At 34.1% G+C, this 25,328-nt stretch overlaps 2 protein-coding genes across 6 annotated transcripts in view; one reads left to right on the forward strand and one right to left on the reverse strand.

The window, feature by feature from the left end:
• Positions 1-9,037, forward strand: part of LOC121416081 (probable E3 ubiquitin-protein ligase HERC1) — a 68,069-nt gene extending 59,032 nt beyond the window's left edge. Inside the window, 8 exon segments of the mRNA XM_041609533.1 lie at positions 248-420; positions 870-1,112; positions 1,785-1,956; positions 2,360-2,440; positions 3,417-3,569; positions 4,158-4,291; positions 4,798-4,969; positions 6,303-9,037. Of these exon segments, the coding sequence (XP_041465467.1) occupies positions 248-420; positions 870-1,112; positions 1,785-1,956; positions 2,360-2,440; positions 3,417-3,569; positions 4,158-4,291; positions 4,798-4,969; positions 6,303-6,488 (1,314 nt within the window). The 3' untranslated portion in view covers positions 6,489-9,037.
• A 5,135-nt stretch (positions 9,038-14,172) lies between these two features.
• LOC121416082 (long-chain-fatty-acid--CoA ligase ACSBG2-like) overlaps positions 14,173-25,328 on the reverse strand; it is a 55,540-nt gene continuing 44,384 nt past the window's right edge. For 4 of the 5 annotated variants that reach the window (XM_041609534.1, XM_041609536.1, XM_041609535.1 and 1 more), the window contains 8 exons: positions 25,225-25,260; positions 23,763-23,814; positions 20,956-21,091; positions 20,299-20,408; positions 19,588-19,738; positions 16,179-16,318; positions 15,554-15,794; positions 14,173-15,269 (listed from right to left, as the gene is read on the reverse strand). In XM_041609534.1, the coding sequence (XP_041465468.1) occupies positions 15,175-15,269; positions 15,554-15,794; positions 16,179-16,318; positions 19,588-19,738; positions 20,299-20,408; positions 20,956-21,091; positions 23,763-23,814; positions 25,225-25,260 (961 nt within the window). In that variant the 3' untranslated portion in view covers positions 14,173-15,174. The remainder of the gene's footprint in view (positions 15,270-15,553; positions 15,795-16,178; positions 16,319-19,587; positions 19,739-20,298; positions 20,409-20,955; positions 21,092-23,762; positions 23,815-25,224; positions 25,261-25,328) is intronic. The other variant, XM_041609537.1, reaches the window with a different exon arrangement.

The raw sequence follows: 25,328 nt of genomic DNA on the forward strand, positions 1-25,328 counted from the left end.
TTAGCTGGAATAATAAACATTCCTGAATTTTAGAAAAAACATCATCAAGGAAGCTTAGAAATTATAATGGCTTAAAACTTGATTTAACTGTCATTGTAATCATTTAAACAGGGCTACTAACTGTATCAACATATATTTCAAGTATCTGCACCTACATTTATTTGTATAAGTTTACAGGGAAGATGGTACATTTGATGCTTTCGCTTCAATGTTTTCAAATCTTTCATGATATATTTTTCCCATGCAGCACATAACTCTAGGTCCTTATGGAGCTGGTATCTCTGGCTTGATGGATGGCTCTCTGCGGCCGTTATTGGCGCCCAGGGTCTACACCCTCCCTATGGTGAGGGCTATTGGTAGGACCATGGTACAAGGCAAGAATTATGGCCCTCAAGTCACCGTCAAGAGATTAGCAACAAGGTAAATTGAATCAATTTTTGTTTTTTTATGTGGTCATACATATTCTTCATCCTTTATGATTTAACATTTTTAGTTCAATTTTTCATCTAGTTAATGCCAGTTAACAGTTTGAAAAGTAGTAACAAGTAAGGTTTGAATATTATGACTGATAAAGGATGAAAATATAAAAAATCACACAAATAAATCGAGGGTAGATTTTAGTATTCAAATTAAATGTATACAAATTTTCAAAATACAATTAGTTTCTCTTACAAATCTCATAAACCAATTCACATGAAACACAAATTTCAGCATTAGCAGATTTTTTTTTTATTTACACTTTGCTTATAAAGACTCAACATGTGAGCGAGAAAATGAGTAAAGTTGACTATATTTTACACTGGAATATCTGATATAGAACTAAAAAGAAACTATAATAATTGTACTTGCATGTCTTTCTTGATTTGCAGGGGACGGAAGTGCAAACCCATCTTTGTGCAGATAGCCAAGCAGGTTGTACGACTGAAGCCAGCCGATCTGAGGCTTCCTGCTAGAGCTTGGAAGGTTAAATTAGTAGGAGAAGGTGCTGATGATGCTGGAGGGGTGTTTGATGATACCATCACAGAGATGTGTCAGGAGCTTGAGTCTGGGACTGTAGGTCTTCTCATCCCAACACCAAATGCAGTCTCAGAGACGGGCAGTAACAGGGATAGGTATGATGGTCATCTTTTTTTATGTTAGATCATCAAGAAATAAACCAGTGAAATTCAGTAGTCATTTCCAGGTGGTTGATAAATGAGAAGACCTTTCAACCATATCACAGGCCTTCATCTTTACTTTAAATCAAGGATAAAAGAAATACTGTACTTTTTGCATTCCTTGTTTAATTTCATGTCCCTTCCACCCTGTATAATTTTGTCAAAATTTTGTCCATTCAAACGGATTAAGCCAGTCTTTTTAGTTCTTTTGTTCTTTATCATATAAGTCAATTTTTTTGAAGCAAGAGATTAATTATCAGTCCCAACTTATTGAATTTGGGAAGAGAAATGAAGTAGGGAAATTCTAAAAAGTATGCCCTTCTGATTTCCTGTGTGTGGGATCTTCCTTAAAATATTTATGTTTTCTAGTTCGTATAAAAAGTTGAAATGCTTTTAGATTACCAAGAATTGAGCTGTTTATACATGTAAAGAAATGTAAACTTTGAGAAAATGGGGGGTAGGACCTTCAAGGAGGTTTAATTACTTTATGGAATTGCCCTACATATACAGGTGTATTAGATGAGAAATGGTCCGAAATCGTACAGTATGTGTACACTATTGCAAATTCTGTTTTTGACTCCTATGAAATATGTACTTGTAATATATATTTCATATCTTTCCCCCAAGATTCTTACTGAGCCCTTCAGCCAGCTCCGAGGAGCAGCTATCTCTTTTCAAGTTCCTTGGTATCTTGTTTGGAGTAGCCATTAGAACAAAGAAACCTCTTGATCTTCATCTTGCTCCTGTGGTCTGGAAACAACTGGTCGGGATACCCCTTACTACACAAGACTTGGAAGAGGTGAGTATTTTGTTCTTTCTGCTGTTGATTTTATCATTATATCATCATCCTCATCAGTGTCATTAGCATCATCTCTTATCTTCATCATTGTCACCATCACCATCACTATAATCATCATTATTGTCATTATCATCTTCTTCATCACTTTCATTATCACCATAATTGTCCTTATCGTTGTCATCATCGTCACCATCATCATCATATTGGTTGAAGTGAGCAGTTTCTCCATTTCAACTGAGGGTTTCTGACTTTACACCATGGCAGATCCCCTCTTCATTTCCCCTTGTATTTGATGCTCACGTGTGTACCAGTACAGACCACTCTAACATTTGGGTTTTATGTTTACATACATGAACTTTCTTTGTTGTCATTTCTCCATCTTTTTTTCTTCCCTATGTAACAGGTGGATTTTCTTAATGTGCAGAATCTGCGAAGCATCAGTGATATTGACAAGAGTGGAGTAAACGAAGATAACTTTCATGAGGTAGGTTTAATAATGATTAATCTATGAAAATTGTCTAGAAATTAATTAAGAACAAGGACGTGAAAGGAAAAGGCCTAGAGGAAAGAAACATCAACTTTCATTAAATGATTTTATACTATTGTGAGCAAGTTTTGAATTGACCACCTTCTTGATGTAACATTTAAATATCTTGTAGGAATATCATTAACCCAGGACTGTATCTTGTTGCAAACTTGTCTTTCTACTTAACTCATTAGATTTCATCAGTTTAGATGCTAGGAAAAGGGAAGGTGTCCTATTGCCTATCAGTATAATTGTTTCCAGTGTAAACATAAATCAGTGTAATTGTTTCCAGTGTAAACATAAATCAGTGTAATTGTTTCCAGTGTAAACATAAATCAGCGTAATTGTTTTCCAGTGTATACATAAATCAGCGTAATTGTTTTCCAGTGTAAACATAAATCAGTGTAATTGTTTTCCAGTGTAAACATTGGTCTTCTTAAAACTACAATTGATGATTGTTCCTCAAAATGCAATCACTGTCTTTGTAACATGCATACATACCGTTGTGCTCAAAGTTGGTGAACTCCAACTCAAAATGCACTCCTTCATGCTCTGCAAACCCAGAGAAAGAAACTTTATTTTATCACCTGACTTCACAATTAAGTATCTAAATTATTGCAGAACTTTTGAGCACCACTGTATGCTTTTAGTTGAATGACAAGTAATGACCTGATAACAAAATGAGACAGTTGCTCCAACAAAGGTGATGTCAAGAGAGCTACTGCTGTCAGATATTCTGGACATTATTTTTTAAGACTTAGAGAAAACATGCCTAGGGGATATTCTTTTCTCAGGATATTTGTCATGAGATGATACTGAAGAGCTTTCATCGCATGGCAAATCTCATGTTATGAAGGGCTGTCGTTTTTTGTGGAGCAAACTTGGATGTGATCTTACCCATTGACCTTGTGACCTTGCAACCTTTTTCATTTAGGTGATACCCCTTGAGAGGTTTGAAGGTCAGAGTGCAGATGGAAGGTTTGTTCCCGTTGTACCTGGGGGCTGGAGTATCCCTCTCACATTCAGTAACAGGAAGGAATACGTCGAGAGGGCTCTGGCATACAGATTACATGAACTCGACAGACAGGTATGTCGACCTTGAAATTATTATTATTTACTTTTTCTTTTACCAGGTAGCCACTGCTCATATTTATTTAAAATAATTTCCACCTACATGTAAGATATAAACAAAATGGAATATTTATTTGTGTGTTTTGGCTGAGAATTATATGCATTTTTTCCAGATGTCTAATATCTATAGGCTGGATAAGTAATATTTGCTCCAATTGCTTAGCCCACACCCCCTTGTGAAAATATACTGATTCTATTCCAAAACTGAGAAAATTACACAATAAATTTTGTGTGTAAGCACTAAAGATGTCCATAACATAGGTACAGATTCTTCACTTGCTTTCTCAATTCTTAGAAAAGTTCTGAGGGCCGAATATGCAATCATACCTACAAATTAGTAATCCACTGTTTATTTATAAAATTTGCTCATCATAGGTTATTGCTGTATTTTGCTTAGTATTGTTGTAGGCTAAACATGATTGCTATCAGTTGAATTGAGTCTTGATTTTCTAAAGGTTGATAGTTGTCACATTGGGTATGTGAGAAGTGAGATATGTACCTTTACAAGTGTTTGACATCCTAGTGATTGTCATGTGACGTACAGGTGGCTGCTGTAAGAGAAGGTATGTCATGGATCATACCAATACCACTCCTCTCACTCCTGACATATCGCCAGCTGGAACAGATGGTTTGTGGGATGCCTGTCATCTCAGTCGATATCCTCAAGAGAGTTGTCAGGTATGTATTCAACAGTTTATGAGAAGAATGAGAAGAAAACATTTAGTGGTAGTTGTGATGGTAGTGATGATGGCAGAACTTGTGATAATGAGGAGGGTGATGATGTTGATAGTGATGATGGTGATGGTGTTTATAATTATGGTATTAACAATAAGATTATTGCAATGATGGTAATGCTGATAAGGATAATAGTGACATCAATGGTATCTATAATGAGAGGGAGTCATCTACTATGTATTGGATGATTTGTCCAAAGAATGTTAGCAAACTACTTTGAGAAACACATTTCCATTGTATTGTATATATCAAGCATCAGTAACGAATGGTTGTGATGACAATGATGAGGATGATGAGGAGGAGGAGGAGGATGATGCTGCAGCTGCTGATGATGATGATAATGATGATGATGATTATGAAAGTGATGATCATGACTGTATTGAAGATTGAAGTGATGAAGGTGAAAATGGAGATCATGATTATGATGATGAATATCCTATAAATTTCAGATACCGTGAAATTGACGAACACCATCCCTTGGTCCAGTGGCTTTGGCAGACTCTAGAACAGTTCACCAACGAAGAACGTGTCCTCTTCATGCGCTTTGTGTCTGGACGGTCCCGCCTCCCAGCAAACATTGCAGACATCTCTCAGCGTTTCCAAATCATGAAAGTGGACAGGGTGAGTAGCCATTAAACAAACAGATTTCTGTATTGATCTCATTCACCCAACATTGCCCCTTAAATGAATCTTTGCAGCCAGGAGATTTGAAAAATGAGAAATTAAAAATGCATTCAAGAGTGATCCTTGGTGGCCATTACAAACTTTGTGATTGATTACTACTTTTGATTCAAATGTGTAACTCTAGTGTCCTGTAACATGAAGGCTAGTGGCTATTTGTGAGCTTAATTTCCACAATTAATTGTACATTGTAGTCAATGTAGTCTCTCATTGAAATATATTTTACAATCATTGCTAGCCAGTGTGTTACAGGCTCCAAATAATGTTTTCTGATGTGGTAAACATACAGCAATGACTTTTTTCATTCTGGGTAGAATAACTGTTAACCCTATCTAGGCGGGGGGGGGGGGGGCCTCGGAGGCCCCCCCTCCACAAATCGCGCCATATTTTTGCCGCAAATTTTTTTGACCGTGCTGCTCGCTGACTTTTTACTTTCAAGTCTTGCGCAACTTTTGAGACCAATTTTGTGTCATCCGGGTACGCGGTTCCGAAATTACGCAACGTTATGTAAGTGCACGTCAGACCAAAAATTGCTCAAAAACGTGATTTTGTGTACAAAGTCAATGTAAATTGTGTTTTCAACCAAAAATCATAAATGTATGATTATTTTTAGTTTTGCTGGCCTAAATGTATGTCTTTTATGCTGTTTATGATCTTAGAAGAGTCCCCAACGAATTTCATTGAAAAAACAATGAAAAACAAAGGGTCCAAAAAACAAAGAAATACATAAGAAATTGCAAAAAACAATATAATACATAAGAAATTGATCTGATATCACAATTTTTTTCATGTACATTTGCTAAGAACATCACAAAGAGTGTCTATGCCAAAAATTAGAACATTTGGAGCTTTATTTATGGAGTTAGAGGAAAAAGTATGATTTCGCATACTAATTACGCATAAATTAGCATAATTACATAATAACAATTCACATGAGATAAATTACTACACAATTTTGTACATTATATCCCAGACAACCTGCGTGCCAATTTTCGGCGCGATTGCGCGGTTGACGGCCGAGATCTCGAGGGGGGGGGCCTGGGAGGCCCCCCCCCCCGGCCATATGAACTCCCAAAATACCCCGGCCTAGATAGGGTTAAAAAGAATGGATATGTAGCAGAAAATTCTGTACGTTTCACTCTCATGTGTCTAAAAAAAAAGTCTGTAATACTTTTTACAAAATACAAATTTTGTGAATGTCCCTATTTCTTCAATGTTTTATCAATTTGTTTACTTCATTTTTAATGCTCTCTTTCTTGCTCCATTTTTCTAGTCTGTTGATGGACTCCCTACTGCCCAGACCTGTTTCTTTCAGCTTCGTATTCCACCCTACTCAAGTCAAGCCATCATGGCAGAAAGACTACGCTATGCCATCCATAACTGCCGCTCAATCGACATGGACAACTACATGCTATCCAGGAACACAGATGCTGCAAACCTATCTGATGGAGAGATGTAGGGAGTGTGTTCCTCATATTAGCCTTTGGCAGTAGGACAATATATCTACTGCTTTCAAGAAACATGGACACTGCCTATTTTCAGATCATCAAGTGTACATGTAAGACAGTCTGATGGTTTGGAAGAGAAATCAATTTGCTGCAGAAAAACCAAGCTGTTTCAAAGCTAATCAATTGTGAGCTGATTGTGAGTAGTGTGTTACGATGGTGCTCTTTGACAGTTGGACAATACATCTACTGCAATCAAGAAACCCAAACACTCTCAATGATTCAGATAGTGCAGTGTACATGTAGAGTGTTCTCTGAAGATATTCTGACAGTGTAGCAAGCGCATCATTTGTAGTCAAGAAACCTGACGCTGCAAGCTAGTCTGACGGTGAGGTGTATGTGAGCTTCTAAGGTGCTCTTTGTATGTTGGACAATACATCTACTGTTGTCTAGACACCTGGACACTGCCAGTTATTCAGATGGTGCAGTATTCTGTAAAGACATACTGACAGTTGGTAAGCACGTCCACTATTTCTGAGAAACCCAGATGCTGCAACTTGTTCGGTGATGACATTCTATGGCCCTGTCAATTTTTCTCAAGATTGTTAGAAAACTGGATGCCATTAATTCATCAGATTATAAGCTTAGTAATTTGTGGACATGGGTAGTTCTGTTTTCTTGCCATTGTGACATATGTTAGTTGTATATAATTATCACCTGAATGCTGTAGACCAGGCAATGAGATTAAGTTATTTTCCAAAGACAACAATTTATAAAAGTGTCAACATTTTCTGTTATGTATTGTGTGGTAAGAGGTTTGGTGGTGCAAGATTACTTGATGTCAATGTGCAAGAGAGAATATTTATTTCAGGATGATACCAGTCAAATATCAGCCCACTTGCCTGGGTTTTTTGACATTGCAAGGTTTATATAAATAGGACATGTATTTTTTATCAGTTTTTATTACTTTTGCTGAAGTAATTGCATTAAAAAGTGTGTGAGCTTTACTTGCATGTTTTCTTTATGCATGTCTGGCATGTAACAGTACATGATATTTTTAAGTTTACAGTCATGTATTTTATATTAGTCACAAATGATATGGCTTGCATCTGAAAAAAAAACGAAAGCTTATCTGTCATTAAAATTGATTTTTCATACCCGAATGAAAACATACAGTTTGTCTGTGTATGTACTTGTAGATGTGCAGTTTATCACAAAACAGTTGAGGAAAAACAATGATACTATGGGAAAATAGTTGAGATAGGACATACATGTACACTGTATGGTTCCATTCAAGTTATATAATGAAAAGAGGTTATTCTATATTTGCTACATGAACAGTACTCTAAATATGTTGTTGAGGAGAGAGGTATACTGTATATCTTTGATTTCTGATGTTGTATGTGTAAGTTATATTTAATGGAATTAAATGCTGCTTTAACGGTTATTATTTGGAATTGTTTATTAGCAGGGAGCTTCAGGGATCAACTAGTGTTTATTTATTAGGTTGGCTAACCATTCTAATCAAAGTGGACCTTCTTGCTAGATTTCAGGTTGTATTTGAGCGAGTCACTCAGGCTAGAATCCTAAACACGAATCACAAATAAAAAAACACAAAAAGAAAATATGGTGAATGCAGGATAGCATTTTGGCAGGTTTTTATTAAAGCTGATTCAGCTTCATTTAAAGCCTACCCCCTTTCTACGCAAGCCAGTGCAGTCAAAGACATCATAAATCCATGATCAGGATTTTGGTTGACCTGAAGCAATTTGACTGGTTCTACAAATCATCTTTCTAATGGTTATATGTTTGTATTTTGACAAACATAATTTTCACAAATGACAAGAAATTGCCTGAGTGCTGCCATGGTTTAGTGTAAACCTTTAAAACTCTTATTTTTTAAGTGTTACAAAAGTGAAAACACTAATATTGGTATATCGGTGAACATAACACAGATACAGGTACATGTATGTCGGGTTTACGAATTGAATTAATAGCGTATGAACAATAAACTTAACAGTTTAGTTACATCTAGAGAAGTTGTTAAATAGATGGACTGTGCAACATTTTTTGATTTTTTTTTACTTTATATTTTCAGATGAATAAAAGAATGTAGCAAACAAAAAATATGGTGAAATACAAAGATAACTATGTGCAATGAATATATTTACTTATTTTCGTTCATATACAGAAAAAAATGATCTTTGTTGCTGTACATTCATATGTTCCAGATTCGAGGAAAAGTCTCTAAGGAAGAAAAAATTCTATATCTGTATAAATCTTGAACTATTTCAAAGAAATGTTACATTTTTAGAAGAGAAATAGGTATAACAGTGTATTCTTCATATCAGGGTTATTCAATTGATCGCCCAATATTTTTATTTGATTTGTTGTATATTTTCTTATACAAATATATATACATGCAAGTTTAGTAGAAATATATAGAAAGAAACTGATAAAACGGTGTATCCAGATAAATTCCTTGAATGCACCAAGCGATGGAAGTCACAGCCCGAGCACCTCAGAATAGAATTGATCGATAAACGGCACTGAATAAATACCTGTTATTATTAGGTGCATACTGCGTATGTACATGTACACTGTACGTTGATAAAATGGATTATTGTTGTGAATTTTATAGTTAATTGAAACATTGCAAAACAAATTGTGCCCCCATTGTGATTAGAAACAGGAACTATTTGTCCTGTATTTTAGTATTCTGTTTTTCAGTATTCAAGGCTGTGTGCTCTTCAGTGATTATTTCAAGTTCTTTTTTTTTTGCAACAAAAGAACTTGAATATATTTGATTTTATATAATTTCTTAAATTTTTGCATTCAACTGGTCATCTTTTGTGAAACTTGGTCATGAGACGCTACAAAGTGTTTTGCACAATATCTACACGTACATTTGTAGGCTTTAGTAATGTGCTATTTAATTATGACATTTGAGCTGAATCTGTCACCAGTTTTTTTTTTTTTTTGGGGGGGGGTTAATATCAAAAAAAATGTGATGTGTAATTGTTAAATTCTCTGTAGATGTATGGAATTCATATGGTCTTTCAAAGGTGACCTTTTTTTAGTTTGTAACTAATAATTGCCTGACACAGCTTTATCGCTTAATGGTAAGATTCTTGGGTAGTACTCTAGTGCTATTATAACTATTGTCATAACTGTAAGATTCTGAAGTATTCTGAAGGTTTTCTCATTTTTTGTCCTTTTAGGAATTGGTTCCAACCAAAGTGTAATGCAGTTTACTTTTTTATTATATCTGTTTTCATATTGGTTATATATATATTTTTTTTAATTGAAATAGATATACTTTGCTCGATTATAAATATAGAAGGTATTGCCCTTTATTGAGTTATAAAGCTGTTGCAACAGTTTTGATAGCTTTCTGCCTATATATTTATTGGTTGGTGTGCACATTGTTATATTACATGTATGTTTATGTACATCCCATTAACCCCAAAATATTATTTTGCATGTATTTGTCTGATATACCTGTACATACTGTCAATATATCTTTAATGTAAATAATGTGAAGAAAGTGTGTGTGGCAAGTTGAGTTCTCTTGCATGCCCAAATGCATGTGTTCCAGACAATTTCAAGTCAAGAGTTTAAGAGCATGACTTCAAGATTTTTTCCATTAAATATTTTGAAGTATTTTTTTTATAATTTCTTAAATGATCCAAACATCACATCTTCATACATGTACATATTATTTGCTTAATATATATTTTCTTTGGAAGGTGAAATAAAAAGGTTCAGATGATTTTTATCTACTATGCCAAAATGCATGTAATTGTGATTCTCTCTGCTGTATAAACCTGCTATGCTAAAATGTATATTTGCATGTTTCAGAGATGAAGCATCAATAAATGACAGTGATGAGAATTTTTTCGAGAAAAGGAGTGTTACACTTTGTGTTGTTACTTGATGTTTAAGCTGTTTATTCGGAACATTGAAATTGGCAACAAGAGTGTCGCTCAGGCGAGCACATTATACGCCCGCCTCTTACGCGGAAAATTGAGTTATTGGTCAAGCAAGGAAAGTGGAAGGTGGCGACTTCACCTTCGACCTCAAAATCAATAGGCTTCCTTGGATCGGTGCTAGTATCATACACACAAAATTATACTAGTCTAGGTAAAGTTAAACTGAAGTTATTATGTTTACAAGGAAAAGTTGATAGATGGACACTGAGCGTGATACCATAATACCTCCCGTAGGATGGGCGTATAAAGAAGGTATGAGTTCATATTTACACAAGACTAAAGCATGTTCTTAGGTGCAATGTCTGCTACATACCTGTGGATATATCATTTAGAAGAAGGAAGGAGAACCAGTCATGTATAAAGTCATATGTAAGATATGAACTGTTTATGAAATAGCCCCTGGGGCAGTATTCTGAACATTGTCTTTTCTCCATATTTTATCTTTTCTCAGAGGTATGACAAAATGGGTATTCTGGTGGATGTCATAAATTTTGTCTCATCTCTTAATAGCGCGCACCAAAATTACGCGACTTTAGATGCGTGTAATCTTTTTAAACAAGCAAAATATATGACAAAGTTATGACAGGGGGGTAGCAGTCATAAATTTTGTAATCTTTTAGTACCAAATATCCTGATACCCTGCCGACTGGATGTCAAGCATATAATATTTAGATTAGATTGTAGCAATTTCACTCATCATCCATGACAATTTTCAAAATTATTTTTTCATGCTACAATTACTTACGCCCTATATATTAATTCCTTTTTTCTGTTTTCCTTCTTTTTCTACTTCTACTCTAAAATCCTTCACAGCTCCGTCTCTTTTTGTAATTAAGCGCATCAATATTCATGTAGTTGCGCAATGCCAACAACTGTATTGGGGATACGCCCTACCTGTCACGGGGCCTTCCTATTGGCTAGAAGGGATCCCACTGGGAACTAACGATTTTGATTGGATTGCTACCGAAAAGATGGGCGGGAACTTATGGAAGGGAAAATATAATGTTCAGAATACCGATTTGTGACAATCATAGCGGTGTCACATCTCGGAGAGAAATGACAAAATTTATGACAGTGTTCCAGAATACCACCCCTGGTTTGTATTCTATTAGTCCATTAGTAGATGGTCTAATGCTCAGATTGTATAATGCCATCATTGCTGAACCCACTTGCCATTTGGTCCAACACTATCACCATCTCATTCATTAGACAAGTTAAGCATGAAAGAAGTCCATATTTTGTTCCTATCATTGTATTTTATTCACATAATAATAACACCACATCATTAACAAGAAAACATAGTTTTATATTATTGCATCAAACATTTCATTACAACGCTCCATATCCCCAACACAAATCTAGTTTCCCTGATATAAATTTACACTACAGTGTATTAATAGACCAAACAAGAACGATTAACCCCATTATTTTCAATGGAAATGCCTGGCCTTTGATCTTTCAATTTAGTGAAACCCGTACCCTAATTAAAATGCACAGGATAGAGGTCAGGCTTGTTTGTATTACACGGATTCAAATTGCCAGCTGGAATGCTACTAGTGTCCAATCTTGTTTTAAATTTCAAAGTAAAATCTTAACTGCTTAAAATATAAACATCAGTGAAAGGGGAGGTCAAATTGAATCTCATGACACATATTTGATTCTATCATGAGGACAGCAAGACAACATAAATGCATAACACTGTCAATTTGTGATCTATAGCCATGGTTAACATATCAATATATCTTCTTTTTTTTTGCAAAGTTCCAAAAAATCAGCCTGCTTTTCAAAATTTGAATTGAAGCATTTATTTACATTTATTTTTCAGAATCTTACTAAATGAACTTCCATGAAGGCTAGAAATATTTTAGTAATGCCATATTGCTATGCAGTAACACACGATTCCACACATGAACAGGTAGGGTGAATTGACATGGTCAAATCATTAAAAACCAAACAATGGATCGCCTTCTTTCCTATGAAGAAATAAATCAAAGTAATAATAATTTTTACACCAAACTACCACCAATTGATGACATCATTTTGTATATAGGCACAGACTAGGCTCACACACGATTAAATGATTCTCACGTGGATATATTACTAATTTTGGATATTGTGTACATTCTCATTGTCTCAATTAGATTCAAGGTATACATGACTTTGCTATGCACCAATTAATTTGATATTTGAGTACAATACAAAATATGTGTACAAATATATGTAGTACAAGTGCACACAAAGTATGAGTAATTTCACTGAGGATTTTTGTGTATACATCAGTAGAGAAAAAAAACCTCTTTTATACAATGTATCTTTCTATCTGTAATAAAAACCATCATACATTGATAAACAAGCCCATGATAAATTCCAGGGCTCCGTAACACAAAGATTAGCGATCAATCGCTAAAAGAACTGACCAATCAGTATCAATGTTCCATGCGCATTAGGCTTAAAATACTAATCAGAGACCAATCAGTGCGGTTCTTTGATATTTGCAATTTATCGCTAATCTTTGTGTTACGGAGCCCTGATCCACTTTCAAGATCAGAAAACTGAATTTGCTAACAAAAATGAAATACACAGCAGAAATTTGCAGATGATTATTTGCGAAACAGAAGAGTTACTCATCAAACCCTAACACTGATCACAAATGACAAATGTCTACAGTGATGTGGCACTTGTAAAATACAGAAATGTGCTTTGATGCAAAGTGCCAACATAATGATCAAATATTGACAAGTAAAGCAAGATTTATTTCTTTTTACAATGTAATTCACCCATAATTTTGATTAAAAAAACCCGAGTAAAATGTATGGGGGCGTTGAGATTCTTGATTCAACAAAGAAAAAAACGAGGATCACTAATAAAATGAATTAAAACACTATATAGGGAAACTGCATTTCAAAATATTGTACATACATTTTATATATACACATATAAACTCATTTCTATCTGTATAATTTACAAATCTGAACATTTCAAAACATTGAAGTGTCTCCTCATTCACATGCATTTTGCTTCAAACAAGCACAAGAATATTTCATCCCTCAAGTACAAGTTTAAATCATATACACAATGTACAATAAAAGTTATTTTGTAACTATTGTATTTATATTGGTCACATTTGATACCTGTATTCTATAAACTGATACCAGTACATCAGGAATGCTAACATTCTATACTGTAAACTCCATAATTATTAAGAACACAGAAAAGACTTCCAATTGGCAATTATTCCAAACTGATTCATGAATGACCAGGGCTCCGTAACACAAAGAATAGCGATCAATTACTAAATGAAATGACCAATCAATATCTATGTTACATGCGTATTTGGTTAAAAATACTGACCAGGGACCAATCAGTGCGGTTCTTTCATATTTGCAATCCATCGCAAACCTTTGTGTTATGGAGCCCTGCTGATGATAGACACTGAGTATTACATGATGATTTGGACAAAATATAACATGTTCAGAAAAATTTCCATCGCTTAAATATTTTGTCAGCTTTCATTCATCAGATAGGGAATTCCCTCTAAAGTGTTTGATATTCTTCACATCTGTGTGCGTGTCCCTCTCTCTATTGAAATGAATCTTGCGAGTTTATAATATAGCAAAGACAAGCTATTCTTTAACTCATTATAAAGTCGCAGAATGCCAGCTGGTACTCCATGCTTACGGGTATTCCTCAACATACTTGGTAGTAAGTTCCTAACAACAAATAATTATGCATAACGCATTTACACATATGTTTTGCTATTCAACTATAATAATCTGCATAATTTGTTTTAAACCCCAAGATTTTTTAATGACATTGAAAACAAATATCTTGCAGCACCAAATCATCATTGCAAGATTCAAATACCCTTTTTAATAATACCACATGGAAACATACAAGTGGCAAGATATTTCAACCCAATATTTTGTGTTGAATACAATTTTTCTCCATTATACAACAAAGTCCACAAACTAATTTCATTTCAAAGCAGAATCCAAACAAGCTGGCAGATTTACATGTATATTCAAAACAAACTGCAAGCAAAATCAAATAAATAATTGAACATAAATATTTGTACAAATTTGCTCCATGAACAATACAAGATCTTGTTAGGATCGAAATTGATGTTGTCTGATATTACCCTAATATCAATTGAGACTATACATACAATAGATATAATTGAGGATATTTGTTTTTTAAATAATAGGCAAATTTACAATAAATCTGTGATCTTCAAACTTTTGCAGATATTATACATATGCAATCAAGCATGCATTTTCAATATAGTATAGAACAAAGTGCTCGCTTAACATGTACCTAGCATGTTCAAAATCTATGAGACCTGCATAGCTTCCTGCTTCAGTTGAGGGAGGTATGCACCCACAATGCAGAATAGCCTATTAATCAGATGTAAGAAGTACGCATTAATGTAAATAGTTAATCATCAAATACTGAATTCCCAAGCAAAATTATTGATATCGCAAAAAAGTAAAACAAGGGAATTTAAAAAAATGATAAATGGAAGATGTCTAGTAACTTTCAGTCTGTGCACAGCTTCAAATTTTATTATTCAACTTATCTACAATTCACTAGTGTGCATCAATACTTTCAAAATATATATGCTATCTGGAATAATGCACTTTAACATATCTATTTACATAGGTTATTTACAGGTAGTTTCCATGGGAACAAGTTTTTAGAGGAGTAGAGGTTAATCCTTCGGTGTTGCTGCGTCTTCATATAGCGCATCGATCTCAGCTTTGTACATCTTGTTGACAATTGGTCTCTTCAGTTTTAACGTGGGACCTGGATTAGAGTAAACAAAAATGGTTAAAAAAGGTATCACATTGTTTATTATTTGATTTGATTGCAGTACAGCAACTTCAGTCTACTCTTAACATGGAAGACAGTGCATAGATGAGCCATTATCTGTAGACCAAAGTCATGATCATCAGCTGAATCCACTTGTATTTTAAGTGAATTTGACACGTATCTGCTTGATGGTGAACAAGTACACCCCCATCATCATCATTCTCCTCCTCCTTACTGCAACTTATTCCTTTAACTAAAAAAGAAAGAAAATAACTTACCAAGCTCTCCTCCGGCGACTGTGAAGTCCTTATCAAGGATGTGGAACTTCTGTATGCACTGTGCTCTTGATGTCGCTGACTTGTTATGCTCGCTGATTGCCCTCTGGATCTCTTTCTTGACGATGTCATCCTTCTTTGCCATCTCAACCGTTGTAGCACTGCTACCAAGCGGAGAGAGGATCTGAAGAGCTTCTCTTGTCAACGTTTGGGTAGACTCACCAGTCTTCTCTTCAATCACAACCTGTCAGTCAAAGGTCAAGAATTAAGAGGTAAAATTCAATCAAAAATGGATTTTCACCTGGTACTTTGAGAATTAGACAAATTTGAATTCTGTATGGGATTAGACTAAAAAGAGTGGAATTGAACCAAGTCGTGTGAGAACAAAGAACCATTAGACAAATTAGAATTAGACAAAAAGCCAAAATGCAAAATGTGTACTTTAAAAAATGGAAAAATTTGGCCAAATAGCAAAAGACCAAACAGGTATTATATATATTAGAACAACACTCCGTTTGATTATACCGCATGAGCAAAAGAAAAGGTGGAATTAGACCAAGAGTGAACGAGACCACATAGCGATTGGATAGAGAGAAATTAGACCAAAGAGCAATTCTCTAATTCTTACCTTGAGTGAAACGAGCATGGAGAGGAACTTTCTCTTGTCTCCAATCAACATACAGTTACTGATAAGAGGGCATTCTTTCTTAATGATATCCTCAATAGGGATGGGAGGGATGTTTTCTCCTCCTGCTGTGATGATTAGCTCTAGAAGATGAAAGAAAACAATTGGAAAAAAAAATTAATGTCACTTTAAATATTTTCTGAACTTGAATGATACCTGATTAGGGTGCCCTTTCAGCAATATGCTGATATCAAGATGGGCCCTATGTATGCAACATATATATACATATATATATATATATCTATATATATATATATATATATCTATATATATATATATATATATATATATATAAAACATGCATCAATAATGGGGACTACACACAAATATTTAGCCCCCCTCCCCATGATATGAAAGGACTTGGGCACTTTAATGATTTAAAGAGAGTAAATGAATGCAGACAAGGAATCAAAGTTACTGTCTCAAAAACATATAAAAACATAATTTCTGCTTCAAAATACACATTTGTATTCCGTAAACTATAATTCATCACTTCTATTTTTTTTTAATTAAGTAACTCCTGTTCTGTAATAGCTGGTAGACAGCCATTTTATCATAAAGAGGCCAAATAGTTTTGTTTGTCCTAAAAACGTGATAAGCAGCAAAAGCTTTTAAGCAAACACAATACCTACGTTATCACTCACTATTTTAGCATTGAGACTCAAGACAAAGTATAAATCAACTAAAAATGATAACACAAAAATGTTTGAAGTCTGCTCAGTACGATCTAACTTGAGAATCGAGCATGTATTTCAAGGGTAACATGAGAAGAGAACTTATTGTAATTACTTGTACAATTGATTGGGTATAAACTGATTTTATATTTCTATTACAGGAGCCAGAACTCTTTTCACAAAACAAAACAACCAATATGATTGGTGTCTAATATATTTAACACATTGTTCTCTGCAATGCATTTTGTTGTGGTGATTTGGGTTTATCATCAATACAGACTAAAGTACAACATAACCTAACATGGAATCCTGGACTTTGATTGGCGTTGATGGTTACCATCTTGGTAGTTAGAATTGGATGTTAAAGATTGTTTTATGCGACAGGGCCCTTATAAGGAATGGTGGGGTAATTTGGAAACCAGGGGAGTGTTTCATGAAACGATTAATCAGTGATTTTCACAGACAAACTAGTTCTCAGCCAATCAAATGCAAGGATCTTGAAAGATTAAATTATCAAGTGAAAAATCACTACTTTTTACTTAATTTCTCTCCATTGCTGATAAAGCCAGCCTAGAGTTCCAACATGGTAAGGAGATGGCATTACTTTTATATCAGATTCTGATAACTTTGCTACTCTTATCTTATTCAATACCTCAGTAATAACCTATATTCAATGACCTTAATGAAGAATTAATCTGATAGCTTTTCATGGTTTGTTCAGTATGTTGATCAAGCTATCATCTGCTTATCAGCAGTCAGGGGCAAAGATTAAACCCTCATCAGAGTATTGAAATTATGATAGCCCATGCTGAGATGATAATCTGTCAAACGTGACATGACTTAATAGTGTGTTTATACAAGAAACAAACATCTATCATGCTACAAAACACACGCACACACTCTGACTCAAGTTTGAGGTTATTTTACTGCCATCCTAATTTTAAAACAATAAATGTTTTCAAATTTATCAATACTTTTCTAAAAAAATGAATATTCATAAATAAATCAGCATACATATATCCACTACAACAATAGCTATTAAAGGGGAAGTTCACCCTGACAAAAAGTTTGTTGTAAAAATAGCAGAAAAAATAATAAAAAATATTGCCAAAGGTTTGAGAAAAATTCATCAAATAATTAAAAAGTTATTAGAATTTCAATTATTTGATTTGTGACGTCATATGCGAGCAGCATTCCTACATAGCGAATGGTAAAAAATCAATGAAATGTCATTTTCTCAGAAAATTGAAAATGGTTTTCACTGTAACTTTTGTATATCAATAGACAAATCATTTCACACCAGATCATGAAAAGAAAACAAAATTAAGTCATCAGGAACCATACAAAATTTGAAATTCATACATTTTATATTACATAACACATGGGGCAGCTGCTCGTTTATGACGTCACAAATCCAAAATTTTGAACTCTAATAACTTTCTTACTTTTTAACAGATTTTCCTCAAACCTTCACCAATATTTTTTATTATTTTTTCTGCTATTTTTACAACAAAGTTTTCTTCAGGGTGAACTTTCCCTTTAAAATGGGGAAAAAAGTTTTCCAGCTTAGTCACTGATTGTTTTGGTGGTGGTGCACTGATTGTCATACACACAAGTGGAAAGTTCATGAATGAAGACTTATCAAGAATAAAAAAAATTCAGCTTGTTCAGTGTCGGCCGTGTATAAATTTCATGAGGATGTTAGAAAAAGGCCCAATACAAGCCAAAGAACATGTAAATAAATCAAAACCAATCAACAGGATGTGGACAGTGATTTGATCGGTTGTTTATTTGGGAGAAAGGTACATTGATTATGATGATTTCAACAAGGTTAATTGTGGAAGGATGCCCTTGCCCTCTCATCTGAGTCCACAAACACAATTTGAATTATTGTGCCTGTTTTCATTATTGATAACATTGATAAACATTTGTAATCTTTGTAAAAATTCAAATGTTACGCTTTGTGCTGCAGTGTCCATATCTTCCTCTTCATATATAAATATGGTCCTGATTTCTACTCCTGGGTCTGTTAATCTAATATAAGGCTTGACACATCGATCAAGAAACCTTTTTGTTAAATATGCATACAAAAATAAAAGGAATCTTTGCAGCCAGGCAAGACAGCATCTACGAAAATCCCTTTTATATATAACTGGCATTGCTGCCTTTTCCAACATCTGAATATAATGTGGACATTTTTCATGATTTCACATAGCATAACATTTGCACAAAAAGAAGACCAAACTGACCATTCACTATAAATTGCATGTGATTAGTTTCCACACTTCCTATATGATAAAAAATTGAATAACACAAAAAAGTCTGAAACTATACAAGGCATAAAACCTTACTTGCACAAAACATTTCACATACATTGCATATTAAGTTGAAGCATGTATGCTACCAAATTAACCAATAGTGTTATAACATGACTTTAACGTGTAGCCAAATTTAAGAATCAGAGGAATGAAAATAATAATAGCTGGATTTTTCAGTGCTCAGCGCATTCAAGTGCACAATCCTGCAAGGTACCCATTTACCTTCCCTGGGTTGAGTGCAGCACAATCTTTCATACCAAAGGAAAACACCAAAGCCAGGATTCAAAACTCTATTCATTTTTTAAAGACAGGAGTGACAACCACCTGACCACAATGCATTAAAGACTTGTTGATATTTACCTTTAATTCTTCCTGTAATGAATAAGAATCCATCCTGATCAATGTATCCTAAATCACCAGAATGAAGCCAACCATCCTCATCAATAGCCTCATCTGTCTTCTCTTGCATGTTAAGATAGCCCATGAAAAGATGACGTCCATAGTAGCACACCTATAACATCACAATATAACATCTTCAATTGGTAACTTTGTGAGGATATCTAAAATACACCATTTTTTCCACAGATTTTCTAAAAATGGGCCTTAATGTCAATCCTTAAAGAGCCGACAGGGCCTTGTTATCTTTGACACATTTTGTTTTAAGAATGATTCCTTGTTGGTATTATGTTGTTTTTCTGGAAAAGAGAAAAAAGTTAAGGGGTTTCTGAATATTTTCTTATGAAACATTTTGAAGTTCTGTTTGTAGATTTTACAATCAGGTCCACAACAAATCTATTTTTCAATATTTTTCTGCTCCCAGGCACCTGCATAATGATAGTCCAAACTAATTTGTATTTAATACTATTACTTTATGGCTTACTCCAGCTGGGCCATTTGGGCTAACTTATTTATTTTCACCTGTACATAGAACTCCCCACCCCCCAAAAAAAAACAAGATTGAAAAAGAAATGCACAAACCTTGTTACAATATTTTCTTTTACTTGTTTACAGATTACCCAATAATCAATAAAGGAGAGGGGGGGCGTGATAAATAAGGGATTTTGACCTTACCTCACCATTACCGTCACTGTCTGGGTCTGAGATCTTGGTCTTGGATCCAGGGAACGTTGTCCCTGAACTACCAATCCTGAATTTACCTGGTAAGCAGAAGCTGTGAGGACCTGAGGAAAAAAAAAAGATAATGGCAGGACAGTTATTAACTAAAGGTATCAAAAATTACCATGATGCTATAAACATAATACAAATAAACTATGTCTGAGGGGAGAAGTATCTTGATTTATGTATGGTGACTGAGTGACAGAGAATTAGGAAAGACCTGACGAGGTATCAGTACAATTAAACCCACTTCTCAGGGCATCCCAGGAAAGATCTGGAAGAATGGATTAAATCAGAAATACTTCAAGTGGGCCTAATTGCCGTTTCGTCACTTTGTCGAATTTTCATTCACCATTTTATCTACTTTTTCCCACATTCATTCTATCGACTATTGGTTACATTACTAGTTTGAATGAACCAAGTTGCACTTCACCAAGTGTGTATTCACCAAAATGAGCAATGTGAAGTGGCGACGGGATCAAACCATAGGGGATGAGTAACAGCAGGGCATTGGACAAAGTTGATGTCGACCAAGCAGCAATTTAGCAGCAGTAACCAATCAATTATCTCTTTTACAGCACAAACAGGATAAAATACTATGGTCTTGTTTACCTGTGCTTTCGCTCATGCCATAGATATCATAGACAGGTATATTGATACTGAGGAAGTACTCTAGTGTTTCCATAGATAAGGGAGCTCCTGCTGAGAAGTTGTACATGCATTTGTCAAGTCCCAGAGCCAATCTAACCTGAAATTGAGAATAATGGAAGAATGACATAAATCTGTGAACAAAATCACAAAAAGATGCATCAACACCTGCAATATGTTTAGCTAATGCAATTGAGACTATACACAATTGGCTTTCAGTATTTCAGTTATTTGTATAAAGGTTGTGCCTAACTTTTTTAAAGACTCTTTTGGTGACCCTTGCTTTTGCAATAGGAGATAACAAAAACTTTCTATAACTCTAATCAAATCTTGACAAATAAAGTTTGCATTCAAAGTAAGAATTTTCAAATAAAAAGATTAAAAACTCCAACTTAACCTGCTTGAAATAGGCCTAATCGTCTAGCACAAGAAAAAGTCATCACTCATTAGTTGTGTTTGATTTATGAAGAGCTTATGAAAGATTACATTTTCAATTGTCATATCCTACAACGCTGATTAACTTTTAAACAGAATTTAATTTTTTTTTGTTTTTTCATTTTTACACAATAATACCTAGGACCCCCAAAAGACATAACTTGTAATAAGATCTTGCAAAATAAATATGATTACAATAATTACAATAATATATGGGATTTGTAGTGCACAAAATCCTAAGGCGCAATGAAAGAAAGAGAGAGAAAAGTACAAGTATATTAATAAATTAAGGAACAATTAAAGAGTAGGAGGAATTGAATAGACGAGTCCCATGCATGACCTCTGTCTGCAATACCGTTATCACCTTTAATTTGTGTCTAGAGGAGCTCTATTGTGACGAGACCCATGCTTGATGACCTATGTCAAAACATAACCATAGGAACCAACCTTCTCTTTTTGGCCATTATTTTTTTGAATTCCAATTACCCATCCGGCCATCCCATCATTGTTTACTTCTTACCCCCACCCCTTTCTTCATTGCAAGTGAAGTCATTGACAATGTCTCCACTAACCTAAACAATGCTCAAGAGACCAGAGCTTGGTCATGTCTTTGAGTCACGTTTTGATGAATTTGAGCAAGTGTCTAGACAATTTTGCTGATAATAAGGCAAGATATGATAAGATGAGATGGCATTGTTCTTAAAGAAATTCAACCTCAGTGTGTTAAATAGTCGAAATCATATTGTTTTTCATATTGATAGATCTTAATCTATGATACTTTAATGGTGTGACATTCAGAAAACAAAGGCAAATATTTCTGTCTATATCTAAAAGATATAATTCCATCATTATTCCTTGATCCACACACTACCTCAATTAACTACATAACATCTCAAACAAATATTGCAAATGCATTTCTTGAATATGTACATAAGATGCCAGAGAAATAATGCTCTTTTTATCACTTTAAAGTATCTAAATTCAAACATGTACTTATGATTTGACTTGTATTTAGCACAACCCCCTTTCTTTATTCCCTTGGAAGCAAGAGTTTGATGTGAAATACCCTAATTTTCAGGCTTACAACATTACAACTGACTTTTTGACTCTTTTTAGCATCATACATGTACCAGCAACCACCTCTCCCCCTAAAAAAACCTTTCTTATTGCTAGCCAGTGTTATTGAAATACTTTCATTACCTTGCAAATCTAAATGCATTTCTCCAATATAAATGCTCTAAAAATAGTTTAAAGACCTTGACATACATGTATCATGTGATTTTCATTTGATACCTGTATTTAAAAAAAACCTAATTAATCTATAGGTAATCATCATAAAAGGCAATGACTCAATTAATAGCCAGAGGTCAATAAACCTTCACCAAGGGGTCAGATGACTTCCTAAACCTAAACCAAGAGCAAATTCCAATTTTACTGAGAAGAGTACACGGACGGACAAGTTGTGTACATGTGCTTGATCATACGGTTCCCATTGTGATGTCATGTTCCACAATCAGAATTTTAAAAAAAAATTATGAAGGGCATGATCAAAGTCAGCAAACAAACCACTTCTGTCTGAGATGATTGATACATGTAAATACATCATTCAATTGTTCATCATCAGATAGATAATAAATTTGACAATGATAGTGGCATACATGTACATGTATATGCATACAAAAACAAGCATCGTTTACTCCATTGTTTTATGTTGGAAGATCATTTTCAATAGCATAAATAACATGCAGGTTTCCTACATTAATCATAATACTTCCCAACCACCAGCCCCCCCCCCCCAAAAAAAAAAACCTTCCTTTCTGGGCCTTATCAATTTGGAGATATGAGAACTGCACGTGTTCACAATGACTCATACACGGTCATTACCTTCTTGAACTTCAAGTACTTTGATATATCAAATTTGATAACTTCAATCTCCAGAAGAGCAAAAACACAAAAAGGAAAACGATATCAACAGGAAAGCTAAAGATCATTTTCCACGTGTCATCTAATGCTTCTAATGTATACAACCAAAAGATTCAATTCACTTGATATCCACAAAAAAAATATTTTCAAAACCTTTTTCCAACATTTTCAAGTGCAAAAATGAGAGCATACATCCAACTCTGCTTCCTTAAGAAACCCAGCGGTAATAAAAACTACTTGTATTACTAACTGAAGTCAATAACCAATATCTCAATTGAAAATAAAAATTAACAATTGCAAATCTTTATATATGAAACAATGTTACATGGACATGACCTAAAAGAGCATTGTGCAATATACATTGTAAATTATGAGACTCCTTGTAAATTACAATTAAAAGAAAATTCCTTTACCTTTCTGAATACCACAAGATTAGCAACCGTCCATCCCCACGGTACTGTTTGTCTGTCAGCAAAAATAATTAAAAAAACATTATGGGATAAACTAAAAATTATGATTTTACAAAACTACATGTATGAGTTGAGGGGTGTACATGGTAAATGCTGTTTGATTTTCAAATGGACAAGGACATGTACATGTACAATGAAGAATTTTGAAACATGAATATCTAACAGGACACAATTCATGGGAGTAGGGTTGAAAGGAAAATTTAATGGTATCCTCTGAAGCATTGTAAACTGAAAACTCACAAGTTATTCAATAGAACAGATTACACCAAATCAGAAATCAAAACTTGATTAACCACACAGAAAAAACACAACAAAGATTGTATTTCAAAAGAACTGAAATGAAATCCACATCTAAAATTCAACGTAAAAACAACAAAAGTAGCGTATCAAGATTTCACTAATGAACTTTTTATGTTTCTCTGATGTATGGAAAAGTATTTTACTCTTCTTCAATATAAAACGTGTAAAATGCTGCCAATTATAAACCATCAAAAAAATAAAACCAGGTAATGACTTTTATCAGATAGAAGAGATTTCTTTCCCAAAACAGGTACACTGTACTATAATTCATGAGCATGCATCAACTCTTCACCAATAAGCACAGCAAAGTAAACTGAAATACATTTGTTGGAATTATTACTATTCAACAGAAAAGCATGCATTTGAGACAACATTGAATCTAAAGCCTTATACAAAGCAAAGCTAAAACTTCTTAAAGTTAATAATAACATTGGCAGATACCATTGAAATATTCTGAGCAACTAGTACATTCAACTATATCAACAAACTTTTTACACAATTTGATAAACAATAAAAGACATCTATAACAAAATAATCAACTGAACTAAAACCAGTGACCTGTCAATAATGATAATGAAAAAAAGGGGGTTCCCCTAAACTTGTAAATGAAGTACCGGTATACACGAGGAACTGCTTGTCTTAAATAGTTAATTTGAAGCAGAAATTGACAGAGAAATTGGAAATGCATGACATTGTAAAAGTTTAACATTCAGGAAACTTCAAATACTTAATTTTATGTCACAGAATGCTACAACTTCAAATGAAAAAGACATTTAAAACTGGATCTGACAGAGAAAGAAAACAAAAATTATTCCTGTTTTTGGTAATATCAAAATTATGTTTTAGTACTTTATTGCCCATGAAGCAAAACACATCAATAATTAGACCAAATACTTTTAAGTAACATAATGTCATAATGCTTAGTCACAATCTACAAAACATCACACCTCATTTACAGATTAATGAAGAAATGGATTTAAGCGTGGGTTTTAATTAGCAGTGCATGATAGGATGTATTAAAATGTGCATGCATGGACAGCAAAAATACACATACATGTAGTTTTAAAAAGAATAGGTTAATTGACAAATAAATATCAACTCTCACCTTGGCACTTTGTTAGGTCTTCTGGGCTTAATGGAGCTATGGCATGGAATATTTGGTGATTTAATTTGAAAAATAAAAAGTTTTAGATAATATGTGGATTATCA

The sequence above is a fragment of the Lytechinus variegatus genome, chromosome 5, assembly GCF_018143015.1.
Source record: "Lytechinus variegatus isolate NC3 chromosome 5, Lvar_3.0, whole genome shotgun sequence".
Classification (NCBI taxonomy): domain Eukaryota; kingdom Metazoa; phylum Echinodermata; class Echinoidea; order Temnopleuroida; family Toxopneustidae; genus Lytechinus; species Lytechinus variegatus.